The sequence below is a fragment of the Pelophylax lessonae genome, assembly GCF_965119305.1.
Source record: "Pelophylax lessonae genome assembly, chromosome: 2".
Classification (NCBI taxonomy): domain Eukaryota; kingdom Metazoa; phylum Chordata; class Amphibia; order Anura; family Ranidae; genus Pelophylax; species Pelophylax lessonae.
The window spans coordinates 316,356,349-316,379,168 of record NC_138769.1 but is presented as its reverse complement, the minus strand read 5'-3'; the positions used below and the strand labels follow the sequence as shown (position 1 = coordinate 316,379,168).

At 48.6% G+C, this 22,820-nt stretch overlaps 2 protein-coding genes across 2 annotated transcripts in view; one reads left to right on the top strand and one right to left on the bottom strand.

The window, feature by feature from the left end:
• The window catches only part of SLC30A2 (solute carrier family 30 member 2), a gene marked incomplete at its 3' end in the record, with an annotated part of 100,344 nt that extends 97,799 nt beyond the window's left edge, over positions 1-2,545 (top strand). Inside the window, exon 6 of the mRNA XM_082248052.1 lies at positions 2,531-2,545. Coding sequence (XP_082104178.1) covers positions 2,531-2,545 — 15 coding nt within the window. The remainder of the gene's footprint in view (positions 1-2,530) is intronic.
• A 1,210-nt stretch (positions 2,546-3,755) lies between these two features.
• LOC309548087 (uncharacterized protein) overlaps positions 3,756-22,820 on the bottom strand; it is a gene marked incomplete at both ends in the record, with an annotated part of 138,762 nt that continues 119,697 nt past the window's right edge. The window contains 2 exons of the mRNA XM_082248051.1: positions 3,756-3,790; positions 20,966-21,481. Of these exons, the coding sequence (XP_082104177.1) occupies positions 3,756-3,790; positions 20,966-21,481 (551 nt within the window). The remainder of the gene's footprint in view (positions 3,791-20,965; positions 21,482-22,820) is intronic.

Below are 22,820 nucleotides of genomic sequence, written 5' to 3'. Positions count from 1 at the left end.
TGGTGTGGGTCTGCACTTGAAGCCCCCTGTGTCAAGAAGGTTGACCACCACTGCTTTAAATAATGCTCTTAAAAAGCTGGGGGTCTATTGGTTTCAAGCTTCTGGTTCATGTGGTCTCTTCTTCCATTCAGCTCTTTAATAGGTTTCTGCAGTTCATCCATGGACCATGGCTTGAAGGTGTGTGTGCATGGACTTATGAAGCATTGAACAAATATTGGCATTGAGCTCTTTGTTTTCATCCAGCATCGGGTATAATTAACCTTTTACACTTCCCCATTCGTCTATCAGGACTGCACCTGGAGAGAGAGTTGCTGCACACAAATTCCCAGGAAACACCACAGCAAGCCTTTAAGTTCTACATCTTCGACTCTTCCACCATGCCCTCGGTTATGGTGTTTTCTCCACTATGGAGGCACTACAGGCAACTTTTGTAGTGGGGGATATGCTCTCACTGGAGGGGGGGTGGTAGTGGTGGCCTTACCCAGGGTTTTTTCTGACCATTCCTGCACCCTCCCTCCTGTCAGATGTCAGTGTCTTTAAGCCCTTCCAGAGGGCCCCGGTTGCATGTCTCCAAGCCCTTCCAGAGGGCCCGGTTGCGTGTCTCCAAGCCCTTCCAGAGGGCCCCGGTTGCGTGTCTCCAAGCCCTTCCAGAGGGCCCCGGTTGCGTGTCTGCAAGCCCTTCCAGAGGGCCCGGTTGCGTGTCTCCAAGCCCTTCCACAGGGCACCAGTTGCGTGTCTCCAAGCCCTTCCAGAGGGCCCCGGTTGCGTGTCTCCAAGCCCTTCCAGAGGGCCCGGTTGCCAGTCTCCATGCCCTTCCAGAGTGCCCGGGTGCCGGTCTCCATGCCCTTCCAGAGTGCCCGGTTGCCGGTCTCCATGCCCTTCCAGAGTGCCCGGGTGCCGGTCTCCATGCCCTTCCAGAGGGCCCCGGTTGCGTGTCTCCAAGCCCTTCCAGAGTGCCTGGGTGCCGGTCTCCATGCCCTTCCAGAGGGCTCCGGTTGCGTGTCTCCAAGCCCTTCCAGAGTGCCCGGGTGCCGGTCTCCATGCCCTTCCAGAGTGCCCGGGTGCAGGTCTCCATGCCCTTCCAGAGTGCCCGGTTGCCGGTCTCCATGCCCTTCCAGAGTGCCCGGTTGCCGGTCTCCATGCCCTTCCAGAGTGCCCGACTGCCGGTCTCCATGCCCTTCCAGAGGGCCCGGGTGCCGGTCTCCATGCCCTTCCAGAGGGCCCGGGTGCCGGTCTCCATGCCCTTCCAGAGGGCCCGGGTGCCGGTCTCCATGCCCTTCCAGAGGGCCCGGGTGCCGGTCTCCATGCCCTTCCAGAGTGCCCGGGTGCCGGTCTCCATGTCCTTCCAGAGTGCCCGGGTGCCGGTCTCCATGCCCTTCCAGAGTGCCCGGGTGCCGGTCTCCATGCTCTTCCAGAGTGCCCAGGTGCCTGTGGTGTGGGTCTGCACTTGAAGCCCCCTGTGTCAAGAAGGTTGACCACCACTGCCTTAAATAATGCTCTTAAAAAGCTGGGGGTCTATTGGATTCAAGCTTCTGGTTCATGTGGTCTCTTCATCCATTCAGCTCTTTAATAAGTTTCTGCAGTTTATCCATGGACCATGGCTGGAAGGTTTGTGTGCATGGACTTAAGCATTGAACAAATATTGGCATTGAGCTCTTTGTTTTCATCCAGCATTGGGTATAATTAACCTTTTACACTTCCCCATTCGTCTATCAGGACTGCACCTGGAGAGAGAGTTGCTGCACACAAATTCCCAGGAAACACCACAGCAAGCCTTTAAGTTCTACATCTTCGACTCTTCCACCATGCCCTCGGTTATGTTTCCTCCACTATGGAGGCACTACAGGCAACTTTTGTAGTGGGGGCTATGCTCTCACTGGAGGGGGGGGGGTGGTAGTGGTGGCCTTAACCAGGGTTTTTTCTGACCATCCCTGCACCCTCCCGTCAGATGATGGGGGTGTTGCAGTGCCTTTTTTTCTCCACCAGCCCAGGGGAGCAGTGGCCAGCGGGGTTGTCTGTGCCTGTGTGCTCGACGCTGTTCGGAGTTATATGGGCTTGTCATGCAGCCCAGGACTTACAAGGCGATTCCTGCAGTGCAGGGAAGCCACTAGTAGTGGAAGCTTGCCGGGTACTGGCCACTCCACATTCTCAGTATTCCGCTGCACTGTGCAGCATGGAGAAAGCAGAAACTGACTGCTGTGGAATCAGGTGCCTCATCTCATGCACTAGCCAGGCCCAGGTAAGGGGGGTACAGTGGTCCTTACTATTGGGATTTTTTGTGTGTGGTTTATTGTGCTTTCTTCTTTAGGTGTCGGGGTGATGAAAGCCTGCTGCTGAAGTGTGCTACAGCTGGGGGGCCTGCTCTGCATTGGTGAAGGTTTTCGGAGCTCCTTCTTCTCTCCTCTATTTGCGGTTGTTTGACCTTGCATGGGGAGCTTGGGTGGTCACATGGCTGGTGTGACTCAATTCTTGTCTTGCTGGAGCCCACTTAATATGGGATTGTATTTGTTTCCCTTTGTTATTGTTTAAGGTTAAAGCAAATTGAACTCTCCTGATAGAAGGAAGTGCTCTTCCTGGAAAAAGCCACTTAAAGTAGAACTACAAGCAAAACTTTCTTTATGTATAGAGTAAGGGGGGGATTTATAACCTCAGTCAGGTATTTATTTGCCATCTGTCCATTTGTCAAGATTTTCCTAAACGTCCTGTCCCGTAGCCAAACTTAGTGAGAAGAAATCCCTGCAGATTGAGGGGTTTCTTTGGGGACTGCCAGGTCACCAGAACTAGTTTCCCTACTGTAATATTTCCCCGTTATTTCTTTTATGGGGACAACCCAAACTTTAGGATTTTTTTTACTTTCAATGATACCACCTGTCTCCAGCCCGTCAGAAGTGCCCGGGTGCCTGTCTCGAAGCCCGTCAGAAGTGCCCGGGTGCCTGTCTCGAAGCCCGCCAGAGGGCCCGGGTGCCTGTCTCGAAGCCCGCCAGAGGGCCCGGGTGCCTGTCTCGAAGCCCGCCAGAGGGCCCGGGTGCCTGTCTCGAAGCCCGCCAGAGGGCCCGGGTGCCTGTCTCGAAGCCCGCCAGAGGGCCCGGGTGCCTGTCTCGAAGCCCGCCAGAGGGCCCGGGTGCCTGTCTCGAAGCCCGCCAGAGGGCCCGGGTGCCTGTCTCGAAGCCCGCCAGAGGGCCCGGGTGCCTGTCTCGAAGCCCGCCAGAGGGCCCGGGTGCCTGTCTCGAAGCCCGCCAGAGGGCCCGGGTGCCTGTCTCGAAGCCCGCCAGAGGGCCCGGGTGCCTGTCTCCGAGTATATTTAACCTTTTACACTTCCCCATTCATCTATCAGGACTGCACCTGGAGAGCGAGTTGCTCCACCCAAATTCCCAGGAAACAGCACAGCAAGCCTTTAAGTTCTACCTCTTCCACCATGCCCTTAGTTATGGTGTTTCCTCCACTGCAGGCAACTTTTGTAGTGGGGGCTATGCTCTCACTGGAGGGGGAAGGGGGGGGCAGTGGTGGTCTTACCCAGGGTTTTTTCTGACCATCCCTTCACCCCTCCCTCCTGTCGGATGATGGGGGTGTTGTAGTGCCTTTTTTCCTCCTCCAGCCCAGGGTAGCAGTGGCCAGCAGGGTTGTCTGTGCCTGTTTGCCCGATGCTGTTTGGAGTTATATGGGCTTGTGTCATGCAGCCCAGGACTTGAAAGGTGGTTCCTGCAGTGCAGGGAAGCTGCTGCAGTGGTGGAGGCTTGCCACATGTGAGCTGCGGGTCATGGCCACTCCGCATGCTCAGAATTCTGCTGCACTGTGCAAAATGGAGAAAGCAGAAACTGCTGGCTGCTACAGTTGAAGCAGGTGCCTCATCTCATGCACTAGCCAGGCCCAGGTGGTGTCTTTTGGTTATCCTTACTATTGGGATTACTTGTGTGTGGTTTATTGTGCCTTCCTCTCTAGGTGTCAGGGTAAAGGAAGCCTGCTGCTGAAGTGTGCTACAGCTTTGGGGTTGCTCTGCATTGGTGAAGGTTCTTGTAGTTCCTTCCTCTCTCCTCTGTTTGCGGTTGTTTGACCTTGCATGGGGAGCTTGGGTGGTCACATGGTGGGTGTGGGCCAATTCTTGCTGGAGCCCACTTAAAATGGGATTTTATTTGTTTCCCTGTGTTATTGTTTAAGGTTAAAACAAATAGAGCTTACCTGATTAAAAGGAAGTGCTCTTCCTGGAAAAAGCCACTTAAAGTATAACTACAAGTAAAACATTCTTTTTGTATAGAGTAAGGGGGGGGGGGGTTATATCCTCAGTCAGATATTTTTTCACCATCTGTCCCATTGCTGATGTTTTCCTTCACTTCGTGTCACATAGCCAAACAGGAAGTTAGAAGAACTCCCTGCAGATTGAGGGATTTCCTTGGGAACCGCCAGGTCACCAGAACTAGTGTCCCCATTGGAATATTGCCCCTCTATTTCCTTTATGGAGACAACCCAAACTTTGGGATTTTTTTACTTTCACCGATACCACCTGTCTCCAGCCCATCAGAGTGCCCGGGTGCCTGTCTCCAGCCAAGAGCATGTAACTATTTTAAGCAAATAAAATGCATGTAAAAAGGCAATTTTTTTAAAGTTTGAAATAATGCTATGTTAATAGGAGCATCTAACAATATAAAGTACATGTTACATTCCACTTTGGCTCCAAAAGTGGAAATATGCTTTAAGGACTGCTTTACAAATGTTTTGTCTCTAACCCTATACCTCTCCTCTTTTTTAGCTCCTGCCTTCATTTCAACGAGTCTGCCTAACTGGACTAGCAGTGCTTGTCAGCAAGGTCGAGGTGAACTGCAATCAACGCAAAGATGTCCTCTTCATCAATTTGCCCGACTTGCTTCGCAATTTTGTTCTGTAATGTGCATGAAGTTGTAGCCCCTTTCTGATGACTTGAAGGACTGTCCTCTACCATTCTTTATAACATGGAGTCATTGAATATAGCTAAAAAATAAATGTTGTCTTTTCCGGCCTCGACTAGGCGGCGGTGTTCGCCAAACCGCTTTCTTAGGGTCCGGATGGTTCTCCCTACATAGAACTGGCCACAAGGGCAGGTGAGGCAGTAGATCACGTATTCGGATGAGCAGTTGTGGAAGTGTTTGATGGTGTATGTTTTGCCTTTTACGTTGAATTCTTTTTGTCCATGTTGTATGTGATTGCAGGTGAGGCAAAGGGCTTTGCGGCATTGATGCATCCCAACAAGCGGGATGAGGCATAGGGTGGCTGTGGGGTTTTTTTGTTCTTGTTTTAGTTTGCTCGGTGCTACAAGAGTTTTGATGCTTCTGGCCTTTCGGTAGGATACCTTAGGCTTTGGGGGGATGGTGGATTTTAGGTGGGGATCTTCCAATAGGATGGGCCAGTGTTTGGTGAGGATCTGTTCCATTCTGCAAAATTTGACATGGAATTGGGTGGTGAAGCGTATGGGCTGTGTTGTGGGTGCGTCTTTGGGGGTGGGGGCAGGGATGTTTGTGTACTGGGAGTAAGCTTCATTGATGAGGGGTTGGGGGTAACCTTTTTCAACAAATTTTTGGGTTAGCAGGCCGCTCTGTTCGGTGTAGTCATGTTTAGGGTTGAGCGGACACCTAGATGTCCGTGTTCGACGGGTTCGGCCGAACTTTAAAAAAAAGTCCGGGTCCGTGTCCCGGACTTTTACCGAACTTTTCCCGGACACTGAACCCCATTGAAGTCAATGGGGACCCGAACTTTAAGGCACTAAAATGGCTCTAAAACACCAAAGGAAAGGGCTAGAGTGCTGCAAATGGCAGCAAAACGTAATTAAGAGCATGGCAAGTGCTCTGCAAACAAATGTGGATAGGGAAATAACTTAAAACAACAAAAAAAAACAGAAAAATAAAACAATGTTCTTCTTCATCTCTGAAGGACGAGGCCCATATGGAGTAGGAGGGAGGTTGAGGTGGTGGTGGATGTGGCGGTGACATAGGCGTGCGCACAGGGTGTGCTGAGTGTGCCTGGGCACACCCTAATCACCTAGGGCACATAGCATTGCCAGTGAGGAGATGGGAAAGATCTCCCTGGGACCTGCTCTGCTCTATTTCTCCTTGCCTACAGGTACATGGCCCCGATACATTACTCTCCCTGCTGGCAAACACATGCATGTGTATTTCAACTTTGGGGTGCACACCTTAATGCAATAGGCTGCGCACACCTATGGGCGGTGTAGGTGGAAGCGGCGCTGGAGGAGGACCAGGGCCGGATTAACAGCATCATGGGCTTGGTGCTGAGGATTTTGAAGGGCCTTAAGGGCCGTGCCTTGCCATGCACCCAGAGGAGGAAGGGTGCAGCCATGCATGCCTAATTCAACATGGGATGCTGTCTCTGAAGCCCATAAACACATCCATGCATCGCCAACTGTCCCTCCTTGTCCGGCCTTCACGCTGTGTGGGGAGGTTCTGAGGGTGCTGCCTGGGGAAGCGAGCATAGAAGCCAGACTTCTGTGTTTACAAGTGACAGAAGAGCGGTAACAGTGAATATGGCCAACCCGGGGCCTATATAAAAGGTAGGGGCCTGGAGCTGCAGCTCCAATAGCCCCTACATTAATCTGGCCCTGAGGAGGAGGACGAGGTAGCCAACACTGCTTCTTTTCAAAAATTTTAAATGAGGGTACACCCCAAAAGAGTGAGAAAGAGCAAAAATGGAACAATGGGTGGGTAAGGTCGGTATCCATTGCTATTCTGCATAAGGTACGGAAAAGTCCCGTGGGATCCATGCCTGGTTCATTTTAATGAACGTGAGCTTGTCCACATTGTCTCTGGACAGGCGGCTGCGCTTGTCTGTTATAACGCCCCCAGCCGTGCTAAATACCCGTTCAGATAATACACTGGCTGCAGGGCACGCCAGCACCTCCAAGGCGTAAAGGGCAAGCTCAGGCCATGTGCCCAATTTGGAGACCCAGAAGTTGAAGGGGGCAGACCCGTCATTCACTACATGTAGGCGTGTGCACACATACTGCTCCACCATGTTGGTAAAATGCTGCCTCCTGCTAAGACGTTCCATCTGAGCTGCTGGTGCTGCTGTTTGTTGTGGCGTGCTGACAAAGCTTTTCCACATTTCGGCCATGCTAACCCTGCCTTCTGAGGTGCTGGCGGTGCCCTGGTTGCGTTGGCGACCTCCTCCTCCTCCTCCTCTGCCTTGTGCTTCCACTGTGGCCCCGCTGTCAGATGGGAATGCCAGCAGCATGGCGTCTACCAGCGTGCGCTTGTACTCGCGCATCTTGCGATCGCGCTCCAGTGAGTGAATTAAGGACGGTACGTTGTCCTTGTAACGGGGATCCAGCAGCGTGGCCACCCAGTAATCAGCACAAGTTAGAATGTGGGCAACTCGGCGGTCGTTGTGGAGACACTGCAGCATGTAATCGCTCATGTGTGCCAGGCTGCCCAGAGGCAACGAAAGGCTGTCCTCTGTGGGAGGTGTATCGTCCGTGTCCTCTGTATCCCCCCAGCCACGCACCAGTGATGGCCATGAGCTGGCCTGGGTGCCACCCTGCTGTGAACATGGTTCCATCTCCTCCTCCAGCTCCTCCTCCTCCTCATCCTCCTCATCCTCCAGAACTGTGCCCCTGCTGGACAATTGCGTCCCTGGCGTTTGCGTGTGCAGGAACCCACCCTCGGAGCCCCTTGCGAATGACTGCCCTGAAAGCCTTGGAAATGTTACCTCTTCATCCTCCTCCTCCTCCTCATCCTGTGCCACATCCTCTTCCATCATCGCCCGAATTGTTTTTTCAAGGAGGCATAGAAGTGGGATAGTTAAGCTGAGAACGGCGTCATTGCCACTGGCCATGTTGGTGGAGTACTCAAAACAGCGCAACAAGGCACACAGGTCTCGCATGGAGGCCCAGTTATTGGTGGTGAAGTGGTGCTGTTCCGCAGAGCGACTCACGCGTGCGTGCTGCAGCTGAAACTCCACTATGGCCTGCTGCTGCTCGCACAGTCTTTCCAGCATGTGCAAGGTGGAGTTCCACCTTGTGGGCACGTCACATATGAGGCGGTGAGCGGGAAGGCCGAAGTTACGCTGCAGCGCTGCCAGGCGAGCAGCAGCAGGGTGAGAACGCCGAAAGTGCGCACAAACGGCCCGCACTTTCTGCAGCAGCTCTGACATATCGGGGTAGTTTTTAAGGAACCTCTGCACCACCAAATTCAGCACATGCGCCAGGCAAGGGATGTGCGTCAAACCGGCTAGGCCCAGAGCTGCTATGAGATTTCGCCCGTTATCGCACACCACCAGGCCGGGCTTGAGGCTCGCTGGCAGCAACCACTCATTTGTCTGCTGTTCCATGCTCCTCCACAACTCCTGCGCGGTGTGTGGTTTGTCCCCCAAACAGGCAAGTTGTAAAACTGCCTGCTGTCGTTTACCCCTGGCCGTGCTGAAGTTGGTGGTGAAGGTGTTACGCTGTCCGGATGAGGAGGCGGTAGAGGATGAGGAAGCGGAGTAGGAGGAGTTAGGAACAGGAGGCAAACTGAAGCGCCCTGCAATCCTCGGTGGTGGAAGGACATGCGCCAAATTGCTATCCGCCTCAGGCCCATCCGCCACTGCATTTACCCAGTGTGCCGTTAGGGAGATATAACGCCCCTGACCGTGCTTACTGGTCCACGTATCCGTAGTTAGGTGGACCTTGGCACAGATGGCGTTGCGCAGTGCACACCTGATATTTTCCCCCACTTGGTTGTGCAGGGAAGGGATGGCTTGCCTGGAAAAGTAGTGGCGGCTAGGCACGACGTACTGTGGGACAGCCACCGACATAAGGTTTTTAAAACTGTGCATCTCCACCAGACGGAATGACAGCATTTCAAAGGCCAATAATTTTGAAATGCTGGCATTCAGGGCCAGGGATCGCGGGTGGGTAGGGGGGTACTTCCTCTTCCTCTCAAGTGTTTGGGAGATGGAAAGCTGAACGCTTCCACGGGACATTGTGGAGATGGTTGTTGGTGACCCAGGTGGTGGTGTTGCTGACAGATCGTCTGTTTGCGGGGTAGCAGGTGCCGGTATCACTACAGATGTGGCTGGAGCGGCCGAGACTGCAGCAGAAGAGGAAGCAGGATGAGCCAGAGACGTTTCTTGGTTTTGAAGGTGTGTACTCCACTGCAGCTCGTGCTTTGCACTTAGATGCCTGATCATGCAGGTTGTGCTCAGGTTGAGAAGGTTTATGCCTCGCTTCAAGCTCTGATTGCACAGGGTGCAAACCACTCGTGTCCTGTCATCAGCACATTTTCTAAAGAACTTCCACGCTAGAGAACTCCTTTGAGCTGACTTTGGTGCGCTCGTTCCCTTGCTGCGTTGGGCAGTAGCGGGCGTAGTGTCTAGGGCACGGCCGCTCCGCTTCTGCACCCTGCTCCCTCTTCTGCTGTGCTGGTGGCTCTGTGCGACCACCGCCTCTTCCTCCAAACTACTCAGGTCACCTGCATGACGTTCATTCCATGTGGGGTCGAGGACCTCATCGTCCTCCACATCATCTTCCACCCAGTCTTCACCCCTGCCCTCCTTGTCGGTCTCCACAATGCTGAACGCCGCAGCAGTTGGCACCTGCGTTTCGTCATCATCGGAGACGTGCTGCGATGATCCTTGCATGTACTCATCTTGAGAAATAAGTGGTTGGGCATCGCTGCACTCAATCTCTTCCACTTCTGGGGCAGGGCTAGGTGGATGGCCCTGGGAAACCCTGCTGACAGAGTCCTCAAAAAGAATAAGAGACTGCTGTATGGCTTGGGGCTCAGACTGCTGGCCTGATTTGCAAGGGGGTGAGGTGAAAGACGGTTGGACATTGGCTGCAGGTGCCAACTCTGACCTTTCTGCAGTAGACTGGGTGGGAGACAATGTGAAGGAACTGGAGGCACTGTCAGCAGCAAACCAATCTACTATCGCCTCAACTTGTTCTGGCCTCATCACTTCTAGGGGCGTTTGATGCCCTACCAAATACTGATGCAGGTTCTGTCGCCTACTCACACTTGAGGAAGGTGTTTCACTTGTGCGTGTAGCTGGCACAGATCGACCACGTCCTCTCCTTGCAACAGGAGCTCTACCAGCAGCACCACGACCCAGGCCACGGCCCTTATTTGACGGTCTCCTCATATTTCTGTAATTTAAGATCTTGCCCTAGAAAGGTTTTTATTGAATAGCGGAATAGGAAATATGATCCAAAAAAGTGTATGTATCTCGCACGTACAAAACCACACTAGGCCCCAATTACTATTGTTTCTACCCCTAAAAGGATGGATGAGGAGTAGGAGGAGTATGGAACAGACAGCACCCTCAAATCTTCAGAAGTATGAGATGAACCCCAAAAACTTGGAAAGGTGGATCTCACACGTACCGACACAGACTATCCCGCAATTCAATTGATCCTCAAAGGTTTTTATTGAATAGCGGAATAGGAAATATGATCAAAAAAAGTGTATGTATCTCGCACGTACACAACCACACTAGGCCCCAATTACTATTGTTTGTACCCCTAAAAGGATGGATGAGGAGTAGGAGGAGGAGTATGGAACAGGCAGCACCCTCAAATCTTCAGAAGTATGAGATGAACCCCAAAAACTTGGAAAGGTGGATCTCACACGTACCGACACAGACTATCCCGCAATTCAATTGATCCTCAAAGGTTTTTATTGAATAGCGGAATAGGAAATATGATCAAAAAAAGTGTATGTATCTCGCACGTACACAACCACACTAGGCCCCAATTACTATTGTTTGTACCCCTAAAAGGATGGTTGAGCAGTAGGAGCAGGAGTATGGAACAGGCAGCACCCTCAAATCTTCAGAAGTATGAGATGAACCCCAACAACTTGGAAAGGTGGATCTCACACGTACCGACACAGACTATCTCGCAATTGAATTGATCCCCAAAGGTTTTAATTGAATAGCGGAATAGAAAATATGATCAAAAAGAAAGTGTATGTATCTCGCACGTACACCACCACACTAGGCCCCAACTACTATTGTTTGTACCCCTAAAAGGATGGTTGAGCAGTAGGAGGAGGAGTATGGAACAGGCAGCACCCTCAAATCTTCAGAAGTATGAGATGAACCCCAAAAACTTGGAAAGGTGGATCTCTCTCACACGTACCAACACAGACTATCCCCCAATTTAACTGATCCCCAAAGGTTTTTGATTAAATAGCGGAATAGAAAATATGATCCAAAAAAAGTGTATGTATATCACACGTACACAACCACACTAGGCCCCAATTACTATTGTTTGTACCCCTAAAAGGCTAGATGAGGAGTAGGGGGGGTATGGAACAGGCAGCACCCTCAAACCTTCAGAAGTATGAGATGAACCCCAACAACTTGGAAAGGTGGATCTCTCTCACACGTACCAACACAGACTATCCCCCAATTTAACTGATCCCCAAAGGTTTTTGATTAAATAGCGGAATAGAAAATATGATCCAAAAAAAGTGTATGTATATCACACGTACACAACCACACTAGGCCCCAATTACTATTGTTTGTACCCCTAAAAGGCTAGATGAGGAGTAGGGGGAGTATGGAACAGGCAGCACCCTCAAACCTTCAGAAGTATGAGATGAACCCCAACAACTTGGAAAGGTGGATCTCTCTCACACGTACCAACACAGACTATCCCCCAATTTAACTGATCCCCAAAGGTTTTTGATTAAATAGCGGAATAGAAAATATGATCCAAAAAAAGTGTATGTATATCACACGTACACAACCACACTAGGCCCCAATTACTATTGTTTGTACCCCTAAAAGGCTAGATGAGGAGTAGGGGGGGTATGGAACAGGCAGCACCCTCAAACCTTCAGAAGTATGAGATGAACCCCAACAACTTGGAAAGGTGGATCTCTCTCACACGTACCAACACAGACTATCCCCCAATTTAACTGATCCCCAAAGGTTTTTGATTAAATAGCGGAATAGAAAATATGATCCAAAAAAAGTGTATGTATATCACACGTACACAACCACACTAGGCCCCAATTACTATTGTTTGTACCCCTAAAAGGCTAGATGAGGAGTAGGGGGGGTATGGAACAGGCAGCACCCTCAAACCTTCAGAAGTATGAGATGAACCCCAACAACTTGGAAAGGTGGATCTCTCTCACACGTACCAACACAGACTATCCCCCAATTTAACTGATCCCCAAAGGTTTTTGATTAAATAGCGGAATAGAAAATATGATCCAAAAAAAGTGTATGTATATCACACGTACACAACCACACTAGGCCCCAATTACTATTGTTTGTACCCCTAAAAGGCTAGATGAGGAGTAGGGGGGGTATGGAACAGGCAGCACCCTCAAACCTTCAGAAGTATGAGATGAACCCCAACAACTTGGAAAGGTGGATCTCTCTCACACGTACCAACACAGACTATCCCCCAATTTAACTGATCCCCAAAGGTTTTTGATTAAATAGCGGAATAGAAAATATGATCCAAAAAAAGTGTATGTATATCACACGTACACAACCACACTAGGCCCCAATTACTATTGTTTGTACCCCTAAAAGGCTAGATGAGGAGTAGGGGGAGTATGGAACAGGCAGCACCCTCAAACCTTCAGAAGTATGAGATGAACCCCAACAACTTGGAAAGGTGGATCTCTCTCACACGTACCAACACAGACTATCCCCCAATTTAACTGATCCCCAAAGGTTTTTGATTAAATAGCGGAATAGAAAATATGATCCAAAAAAAGTGTATGTATATCACACGTACACAACCACACTAGGCCCCAATTACTATTGTTTGTACCCCTAAAAGGCTAGATGAGGAGTAGGGGGGGTATGGAACAGGCAGCACCCTCAAACCTTCAGAAGTATGAGATGAACCCCAACAACTTGGAAAGGTGGATCTCTCTCACACGTACCAACACAGACTATCCCCCAATTTAACTGATCCCCAAAGGTTTTTGATTAAATAGCGGAATAGAAAATATGATCCAAAAAAAGTGTATGTATATCACACGTACACAACCACACTAGGCCCCAATTACTATTGTTTGTACCCCTAAAAGGCTAGATGAGGAGTAGGGGGAGTATGGAACAGGCAGCACCCTCAAACCTTCAGAAGTATGAGATGAACCCCAACAACTTGGAAAGGTGGATCTCTCTCACACGTACCAACACAGACTATCCCCCAATTTAACTGATCCCCAAAGGTTTTTGATTAAATAGCGGAATAGAAAATATGATCCAAAAAAAGTGTATGTATATCACACGTACACAACCACACTAGGCCCCAATTACTATTGTTTGTACCCCTAAAAGGCTAGATGAGGAGTAGGGGGGGTATGGAACAGGCAGCACCCTCAAACCTTCAGAAGTATGAGATGAACCCCAACAACTTGGAAAGGTGGATCTCTCTCACACGTACCAACACAGACTATCCCCCAATTTAACTGATCCCCAAAGGTTTTTGATTAAATAGCGGAATAGAAAATATGATCCAAAAAAAGTGTATGTATATCACACGTACACAACCACACTAGGCCCCAATTACTATTGTTTGTACCCCTAAAAGGCTAGATGAGGAGTAGGGGGGGTATGGAACAGGCAGCACCCTCAAACCTTCAGAAGTATGAGATGAACCCCAACAACTTGGAAAGGTGGATCTCTCTCACACGTACCAACACAGACTATCCCCCAATTTAACTGATCCCCAAAGGTTTTTGATTAAATAGCGGAATAGAAAATATGATCCAAAAAAAGTGTATGTATATCACACGTACACAACCACACTAGGCCCCAATTACTATTGTTTGTACCCCTAAAAGGCTAGATGAGGAGTAGGGGGGGTATGGAACAGGCAGCACCCTCAAACCTTCAGAAGTATGAGATGAACCCCAACAACTTGGAAAGGTGGATCTCTCTCACACGTACCAACACAGACTATCCCCCAATTTAACTGATCCCCAAAGGTTTTTGATTAAATAGCGGAATAGAAAATATGATCCAAAAAAAGTGTATGTATATCACACGTACACAACCACACTAGGCCCCAATTACTATTGTTTGTACCCCTAAAAGGCTAGATGAGGAGTAGGGGGAGTATGGAACAGGCAGCACCCTCAAACCTTCAGAAGTATGAGATGAACCCCAACAACTTGGAAAGGTGGATCTCTCTCACACGTACCAACACAGACTATCCCCCAATTTAACTGATCCCCAAAGGTTTTTGATTAAATAGCGGAATAGAAAATATGATCCAAAAAAAGTGTATGTATATCACACGTACACAACCACACTGGGCCCCAATTACTATTGTTTGTACCCCTAAAAGGCTAGATGAGGAGTAGGGGGAGTATGGAACAGGCAGCACCCTCAAACCTTCAGAAGTATGAGATGAACCCCAACAACTTGGAAAGGTGGATCTCTCTCACACGTACCAACACAGACTATCCCCCAATTTAACTGATCCCCAAAGGTTTTTGATTAAATAGCGGAATAGAAAATATGATCCAAAAAAAGTGTATGTATATCACACGTACACAACCACACTGGGCCCCAATTACTATTGTTTGTACCCCTAAAAGGCTAGATGAGGAGTAGGGGGAGTATGGAACAGGCAGCACCCTCAAACCTTCAGAAGTATGAGATGAACCCCAACAACTTGGAAAGGTGGATCTCTCTCACACGTACCAACACAGACTATCCCCCAATTTAACTGATCCCCAAAGGTTTTTGATTAAATAGCGGAATAGAAAATATGATCCAAAAAAAGTGTATGTATATCACACGTACACAACCACACTAGGCCCCAATTACTATTGTTTGTACCCCTAAAAGGCTAGATGAGGAGTAGGGGGGGTATGGAACAGGCAGCACCCTCAAACCTTCAGAAGTATGAGATGAACCCCAACAACTTGGAAAGGTGGATCTCTCTCACACGTACCAACACAGACTATCCCCCAATTTAACTGATCCCCAAAGGTTTTTGATTAAATAGCGGAATAGAAAATATGATCCAAAAAAAGTGTATGTATATCACACGTACACAACCACACTAGGCCCCAATTACTATTGTTTGTACCCCTAAAAGGCTAGATGAGGAGTAGGGGGGGTATGGAACAGGCAGCACCCTCAAACCTTCAGAAGTATGAGATGAACCCCAACAACTTGGAAAGGTGGATCTCTCTCACACGTACCAACACAGACTATCCCCCAATTTAACTGATCCCCAAAGGTTTTTGATTAAATAGCGGAATAGAAAATATGATCCAAAAAAAGTGTATGTATATCACACGTACACAACCACACTAGGCCCCAATTACTATTGTTTGTACCCCTAAAAGGCTAGATGAGGAGTAGGGGGGGTATGGAACAGGCAGCACCCTCAAACCTTCAGAAGTATGAGATGAACCCCAACAACTTGGAAAGGTGGATCTCTCTCACACGTACCAACACAGACTATCCCCCAATTTAACTGATCCCCAAAGGTTTTTGATTAAATAGCGGAATAGAAAATATGATCCAAAAAAAGTGTATGTATATCACACGTACACAACCACACTAGGCCCCAATTACTATTGTTTGTACCCCTAAAAGGCTAGATGAGGAGTAGGGGGGGTATGGAACAGGCAGCACCCTCAAACCTTCAGAAGTATGAGATGAACCCCAACAACTTGGAAAGGTGGATCTCTCTCACACGTACCAACACAGACTATCCCCCAATTTAACTGATCCCCAAAGGTTTTTGATTAAATAGCGGAATAGAAAATATGATCCAAAAAAAGTGTATGTATATCACACGTACACAACCACACTAGGCCCCAATTACTATTGTTTGTACCCCTAAAAGGCTAGATGAGGAGTAGGGGGAGTATGGAACAGGCAGCACCCTCAAACCTTCAGAAGTATGAGATGAACCCCAACAACTTGGAAAGGTGGATCTCTCTCACACGTACCAACACAGACTATCCCCCAATTTAACTGATCCCCAAAGGTTTTTGATTAAATAGCGGAATAGAAAATATGATCCAAAAAAAGTGTATGTATATCACACGTACACAACCACACTGGGCCCCAATTACTATTGTTTGTACCCCTAAAAGGCTAGATGAGGAGTAGGGGGAGTATGGAACAGGCAGCACCCTCAAACCTTCAGAAGTATGAGATGAACCCCAACAACTTGGAAAGGTGGATCTCTCTCACACGTACCAACACAGACTATCCCCCAATTTAACTGATCCCCAAAGGTTTTTGATTAAATAGCGGAATAGAAAATATGATCCAAAAAAAGTGTATGTATATCACACGTACACAACCACACTGGGCCCCAATTACTATTGTTTGTACCCCTAAAAGGCTAGATGAGGAGTAGGGGGAGTATGGAACAGGCAGCACCCTCAAACCTTCAGAAGTATGAGATGAACCCCAACAACTTGGAAAGGTGGATCTCTCTCACACGTACCAACACAGACTATCCCCCAATTTAACTGATCCCCAAAGGTTTTTGATTAAATAGCGGAATAGAAAATATGATCCAAAAAAAGTGTATGTATATCACACGTACACAACCACACTGGGCCCCAATTACTATTGTTTGTACCCCTAAAAGGCTAGATGAGGAGTAGGGGGAGTATGGAACAGGCAGCACCCTCAAACCTTCAGAAGTATGAGATGAACCCCAACAACTTGGAAAGGTGGATCTCTCTCACACGTACCAACACAGACTATCCCCCAATTTAACTGATCCCCAAAGGTTTTTGATTAAATAGCGGAATAGAAAATATGATCCAAAAAAAGTGTATGTATATCACACGTACACAACCACACTAGGCCCCAATTACTATTGTTTGTACCCCTAAAAGGCTAGATGAGGAGTAGGGGGGGTATGGAACAGGCAGCACCCTCAAACCTTCAGAAGTATGAGATGAACCCCAACAACTTGGAAAGGTGGATCTCTCTCACACGTACCAACACAGACTATCCCCCAATTTAACTGATCCCCAAAGGTTTTTGATTAAATAGCGGAATAGAAAATATGATCCAAAAAAAGTGTATGTATATCACACGTACACAACCACACTAGGCCCCAATTACTATTGTTTGTACCCCTAAAAGGCTAGATGAGGAGTAGGGGGAGTATGGAACAGGCAGCACCCTCAAACCTTCAGAAGTATGAGATGAACCCCAACAACTTGGAAAGGTGGATCTCTCTCACACGTACCAACACAGACTATCCCCCAATTTAACTGATCCCCAAAGGTTTTTGATTAAATAGCGGAATAGAAAATATGATCCAAAAAAAGTGTATGTATATCACACGTACACAACCACACTAGGCCCCAATTACTATTGTTTGTACCCCTAAAAGGCTAGATGAGGAGTAGGGGGGGTATGGAACAGGCAGCACCCTCAAACCTTCAGAAGTATGAGATGAACCCCAACAACTTGGAAAGGTGGATCTCTCTCACACGTACCAACACAGACTATCCCCCAATTTAACTGATCCCCAAAGGTTTTTGATTAAATAGCGGAATAGAAAATATGATCCAAAAAAAGTGTATGTATATCACACGTACACAACCACACTAGGCCCCAATTACTATTGTTTGTACCCCTAAAAGGCTAGGAGTAGGGGGAGTATGGAACAGGCAGCACCCTCAAACCTTCAGAAGTATGAGATGAACCCCAACAACTTGGAAAGGTGGATCTCTCTCACACGTACCAACACAGACTATCCCCCAATTTAACTGATCCCCAAAGGTTTTTGATTAAATAGCGGAATAGAAAATATGATCCAAAAAAAGTGTATGTATATCACACGTACACAACCACACTAGGCCCCAATTACTATTGTTTGTACCCCTAAAAGGCTAGATGAGGAGTAGGGGGAGTATGGAACAGGCAGCACCCTCAAATCTTCAGAAGTATGAGATTGTGTTCACTGTACCCCACAAAGATTGAGTTCACTGCACCCCACAATGATTGTGTTCACTGCACCCCACAAAGATTGTGTTCACTGCACCTCACAAAGATTGTGTTCACTGTACCCCCCAAAGATTGTGTTCACTGCACCCCACAAAGATTCTGTTCACTGTACCCCACAAAGATTGTGTTCACTGCACCCTAAAAGGATGTTGTTCACTGCACCCCACAAAGATTGTGTTCACTGCACCCTAAAAGGATGTTGTTCACTGCACCCCACAATGATTGTGTTCACTGCACCCTAAAAGGATGTTGTTCACTGCACCCCAAAAAGATTGTGTTCACTGTACCCCCCCAAAGATTGTGTTCACTGCACCCCACAAAGATTGTGTTCACTGCACCCCAAAAAGATTGTGTTCACTGTACCCCCCAAAGATTGTGTTCACTGCACCCCAAAAAGATTGTGTTCACTGTACCCCCCAAAGATTGTGTTCACTGCACCCCACAAAGATTCTGTTCACTGTACCCCACAAAGATTGTGTTCACTGCACCCCAAAAAGATTGTGTTCACTGTACCCCCCCAAAGATTGTGTTCACTGCACCCCACAAAGATTCTGTTCACTGCACCCCACAAAGGATTTTGTTCACTGCACCCCAAAAAGATTGTGTTCACTGCACCCCAAAAAGGATTTTGATCACTGCACCCCAAAAAGGATGTTGTTCACTGCACCCCAAAAATGATTTTGTTCACTCCACCCCAAAAAGATTGTGTTCACTGCACCCCACAAAGATTGTGTTCACTGCACCCCAAAAAGATTGTGTTCACTGTACCCCCCAAAGATTGTGTTCACTGCACCCCACAAAGATTCTGTTCACTGTACCCCACAAAGATTGTGTTCACTGCACCCCAAAAAGATTGTGTTCACTGCACCCCAAAAAGGATGTTGTTCACTGCACCCCAAAAAGGATGTTGTTCACTCCACCCCAAAAAGATTGTGTTCACTGCACCCCAAAAAGATTGTGTTCACTGCACCCCACAAAGGATTTTGTTCACTGCACCCCAAAAAGATTGTGTTCACTGCACCCCAAAAAGGATGTTGTTCACTGCACCCCAAAAAGGATTTTGTTCACTGCACCCCAAAAAGATTGTGTTCACTGCACCCCACAAAGGATTTTGTTCACTGCACCCCACAAAGATTGTGTTCACTGCACACCAAAAAGGATTGTGTTCACTGCACCCCAAAAAGATTTTGTTCACTGCACCCCAAAAAGATTGTGTTCACTGCAGCCCAAAAAGATTGTGTTCACTGCAGCCCAAAAAGATTGTGTTCACTGCAGCCCAAAAAGATTGTGTTCACTGCAGCTCACACACAGAAAAATGGATGTGGATCACTGACACCTGCCTATCTCCAATCCCACACCACACAGCAATATCGATTGTAGTTTGTAGAACACAGTTTCCCTAAAATTCAGCAGACTCTGTCCCTAACAGGATTGAGAAGAGATCGTAGATCAGGATTGAGTGCAGATTCACCCCACCCCCCACACAGCAATATCGATTGTAGTTTGTAGAAGACACTGACCCTATAATTCAGCAGACTCTATCCCTAAAATGCCTACAACTCGCCCTGCCTAAACACTCCGACCTGTCCCTCAATTCTATCCGGACACAAATGTTTTTTTCCTGCCTATCTTTCCCTAATCAGCAGCCAGCACATTGATGTGTGCTCTGTCCCTTAGCTAAGCAGCAGAATGACGCTGCTGCGGCGGCTGCCTCGAACTTATAAAGACTTGGTCACATGCTTCAGACGGCCAATCACAGCTACTAAGACATTTGCAGGCATGGCTGGGATGGCTTAAGGCACACCAGTTAAACGATTGTTGATTGGCTGTTGAAAGCCCGCCATGAAAAGAGCGCCAAAGCATGCAAAACCCGGAAATAAAACGACCGAACACGGATTTTTACCCGAACATACAGTAAAGTGTCCGTGTCCGTGTTCGGGTAAAAAAAATCCAATTATTCGGTACGAACACGAATAATACAGTCCGTGTTCGCTCAACACTAGTCATGTTCTTTGGTGCAATTTCTTCTGAGTCGGCAGAATTGGCTTTTGGGGATATTTGAGATCCATCTTGGGTGGTGGCAGCTTTGGAAGTGTAGGAAAGAATTGCCCGCAGTGGGCTTGGTGTAATTCTTGGCCAATATGGGTTTGTCTTGGTGGTATAATAGGAGGTCTAAAAAGGCGAGTTCTGTGGGGTCGCATACTGAGGTGAATGAGAGGTTGTAAGTGTTGTTATTGCAGTGGTTGACGAACAGTTGGAAGAGAGGCTCGGGGCCGTCCCAGATGACAATGATGTCACCTATGTATCGACCGTAGTAGATGATGTTGGCGGCGAACGGATTATTGTGCCAAATGTGGTTGGTTTCCCAATAACCCATGGTGAGGTTGGCATAGCTGGGGGCAAAATTAGCCCCCATAGCTGTGCCATTGACCTGGAGGAAAAACTCGCCATTGAATTCAAAGTAGTTTTTTTGGAGGCAGAATTCTGTGGCTTTGCTGATGAAGTTGGCTTGTTGAGGGTTGATGGTGGGATCGTCCATGAGGAAGTGGGTAACGGCTCTGAGGCCTATGTCATGGGGGATGGAGGTATATAGAGAGTTGACATCAAGGGATGCCCACATGTAGGATGATTCCCAGGAGTAGTGGGAGAGTTGTTCAAGGAGGTACACTCCGTCTCTGATGTATGCTGGGAGGTTTTGGGCTAGGGGTTGGAGGAATTGGTCAACGTATTGGGAGAAGGGGCTGGTTAGGCTGTCCATGGCGGCTACTATGGGCCTGCCAGGGGGGTTGGTGGAATTTTTGCGAATCTTGGTAATGTGGTAAAAATATGGTGTGGCAAAAAAAATCCTTATTGAAAAATGCCAGTTCATGTTTATTGATTATGCCGGCCTCGTGTGCCTGAATAGTCAGGGACCGAGCCTCAGCTTGAAATGGAATCAGGGGGTCTTGGTGGAGCTTATGGTAGGTAGAGGTATCAGAGAGGAGCCTGTGGGCTTCATCTAGGTAGTCAGTTTTTTTTTTTATTACTATACCTCCACCCTTGTCGGCCGTCTTAATGACAAGGTTGGGGTTTTGGGTGAGATGCTTGAGGGCTTGTTTTTCACCGGTGGAAAGGTTGGAATGTTTGGAATGGGTGGGGGTAGCCAGTTGACCAAGTTTGATGATGTCGGAGTAAACCACTTGGTAGAAGGTTTGAAGGTATGGGCCCTTGGAATGAACTGGGTTGAAGACAGATTTGGGTTTGAAGGAGGAATGTTTAACTGGGGGTGAGGAGGACGGGTGTTGTGTGAACAGGGAGAGGTCTTCATCGTCATCATCGATGTATAGTTCCTCCAGTATTTTGCGGCCCTCTGGGTCGATGTCCAGGGGGACTGTGGGGGACGGTGTTGGTGGGGGGAGCATGATGGAAGATTGTTTGGTGGATTGTATGTTATAGTAGCGTTTGAGTGTTAGGTTACGTATGAAATAGTTGAGGTCCTTGTATATGGTGAAGGGGTTGGGCAGGGTGGAGGGTGCAAAGTTCAGACCTCGGTTTAGGAGGGAGATTTCTGCGGTGGAGAGGGTATGTGATTATAAGTTGAAGATTTTGGCTGTGTATGTAGTTTCGCCCTTTTGGGGGTTTCTACGTTTGCCCCCCCGCTTTCCTCTTCGTCTAGCTTTCTTTTTTCCCTGGTCTGGTTGTGGGTTGGCGGGGGGGGAAGCACTAAAAAATGTTGCTGGTCACGGGGGGGCCTATGATCTACTGCCAGTGTGGAGGTGGGCATTGAGGGGGGAGATGGGGGGATATGGATGGAGGGGTGTGGGGGTGTCTGAGACTGCGTTCCTGGGGCATGGTCAAGTCCTCTGGATGTATTTTGGCAGAAGGTGCCTGGTGGTTTGGCTGGGGTGGGTAGTATGGGGCTGGGGAAGGTGGACAGTGGTGGCTTAAGGGTTTTGTGGCCTTTGGGGGTGGGAGGGGGACAAGGGTGGGTACTGGAGGGGGGGGAAGTCTGCGCAGGTACGGGTTCTTCTGCTTCTTTGGGGCTTGGGAGACTGGCGCAGTTTGAGTAGGGGCGTGGGTGGGGTGCGATGCGGGTGTGTGGAGTATAAGGGGCGGCGGTGTTTGGGGGGGAGAAGATGGGGGGGTATAAGCGGGTGTAGCCGAGGGCATGGGGGTAGTAGGGGTGGGGGGGAGGGGGGTGACTTGTGGGTGGTGGTGCGGGTGGGTGTCTGGAGGTTTTTTTTCCAATTGAAAACTTTTTTACAGTTGTAATCATCTAGATCTCGTCGGATTTTGCCTAGCTTGGTTTTGAGAAGTTTGTCTTCATCAAGCTTGGTATGCTTTATAAGGGTAAGGAGTAGAGATGTACCGAACGGTTCGCCAGCGAACGGTTCCCGGCGAACTTCGAACGTTCGCCGCTGCGGGCGAACATATGCAATGTTCGGTCCGCCTCCTATACATCATCATTGAGGCAAACTTTGACCCTGAACATCACAGTCAGCAGACACATTCCAGGCCAATCAGCATACCTCCCTCCCACACCCTTCCACCTCCTATAAATAAAGCAAGGGCAGCATCCATTTTAGATCATTTCTGTGTTACTGAGAGCAGGGAAAGTGCTGGTGCTGCTGTTATAGCTGGGGACAGTTCCCGGTCTTGTTAGCCAGTGTTCTTGGTACACTCCTGCTGTAAGGACAGCACCCCAAAAAGCCCTTCCTAGGGCTGGTATTTGAGTTTTTTTTTGGATATATATATATATATATATATATTGTAAGGGATTACTCATTGGTAGGCGTGGATGACCCCTTTGGGGGGTGCGTTTTCCCAGAGAGGTAGCCGACAAGTGCTTGCAAACAAACAGTGTGGTTTATTAAATGGTGTTTTCTTCACCAGGCTGTATGCAGCAA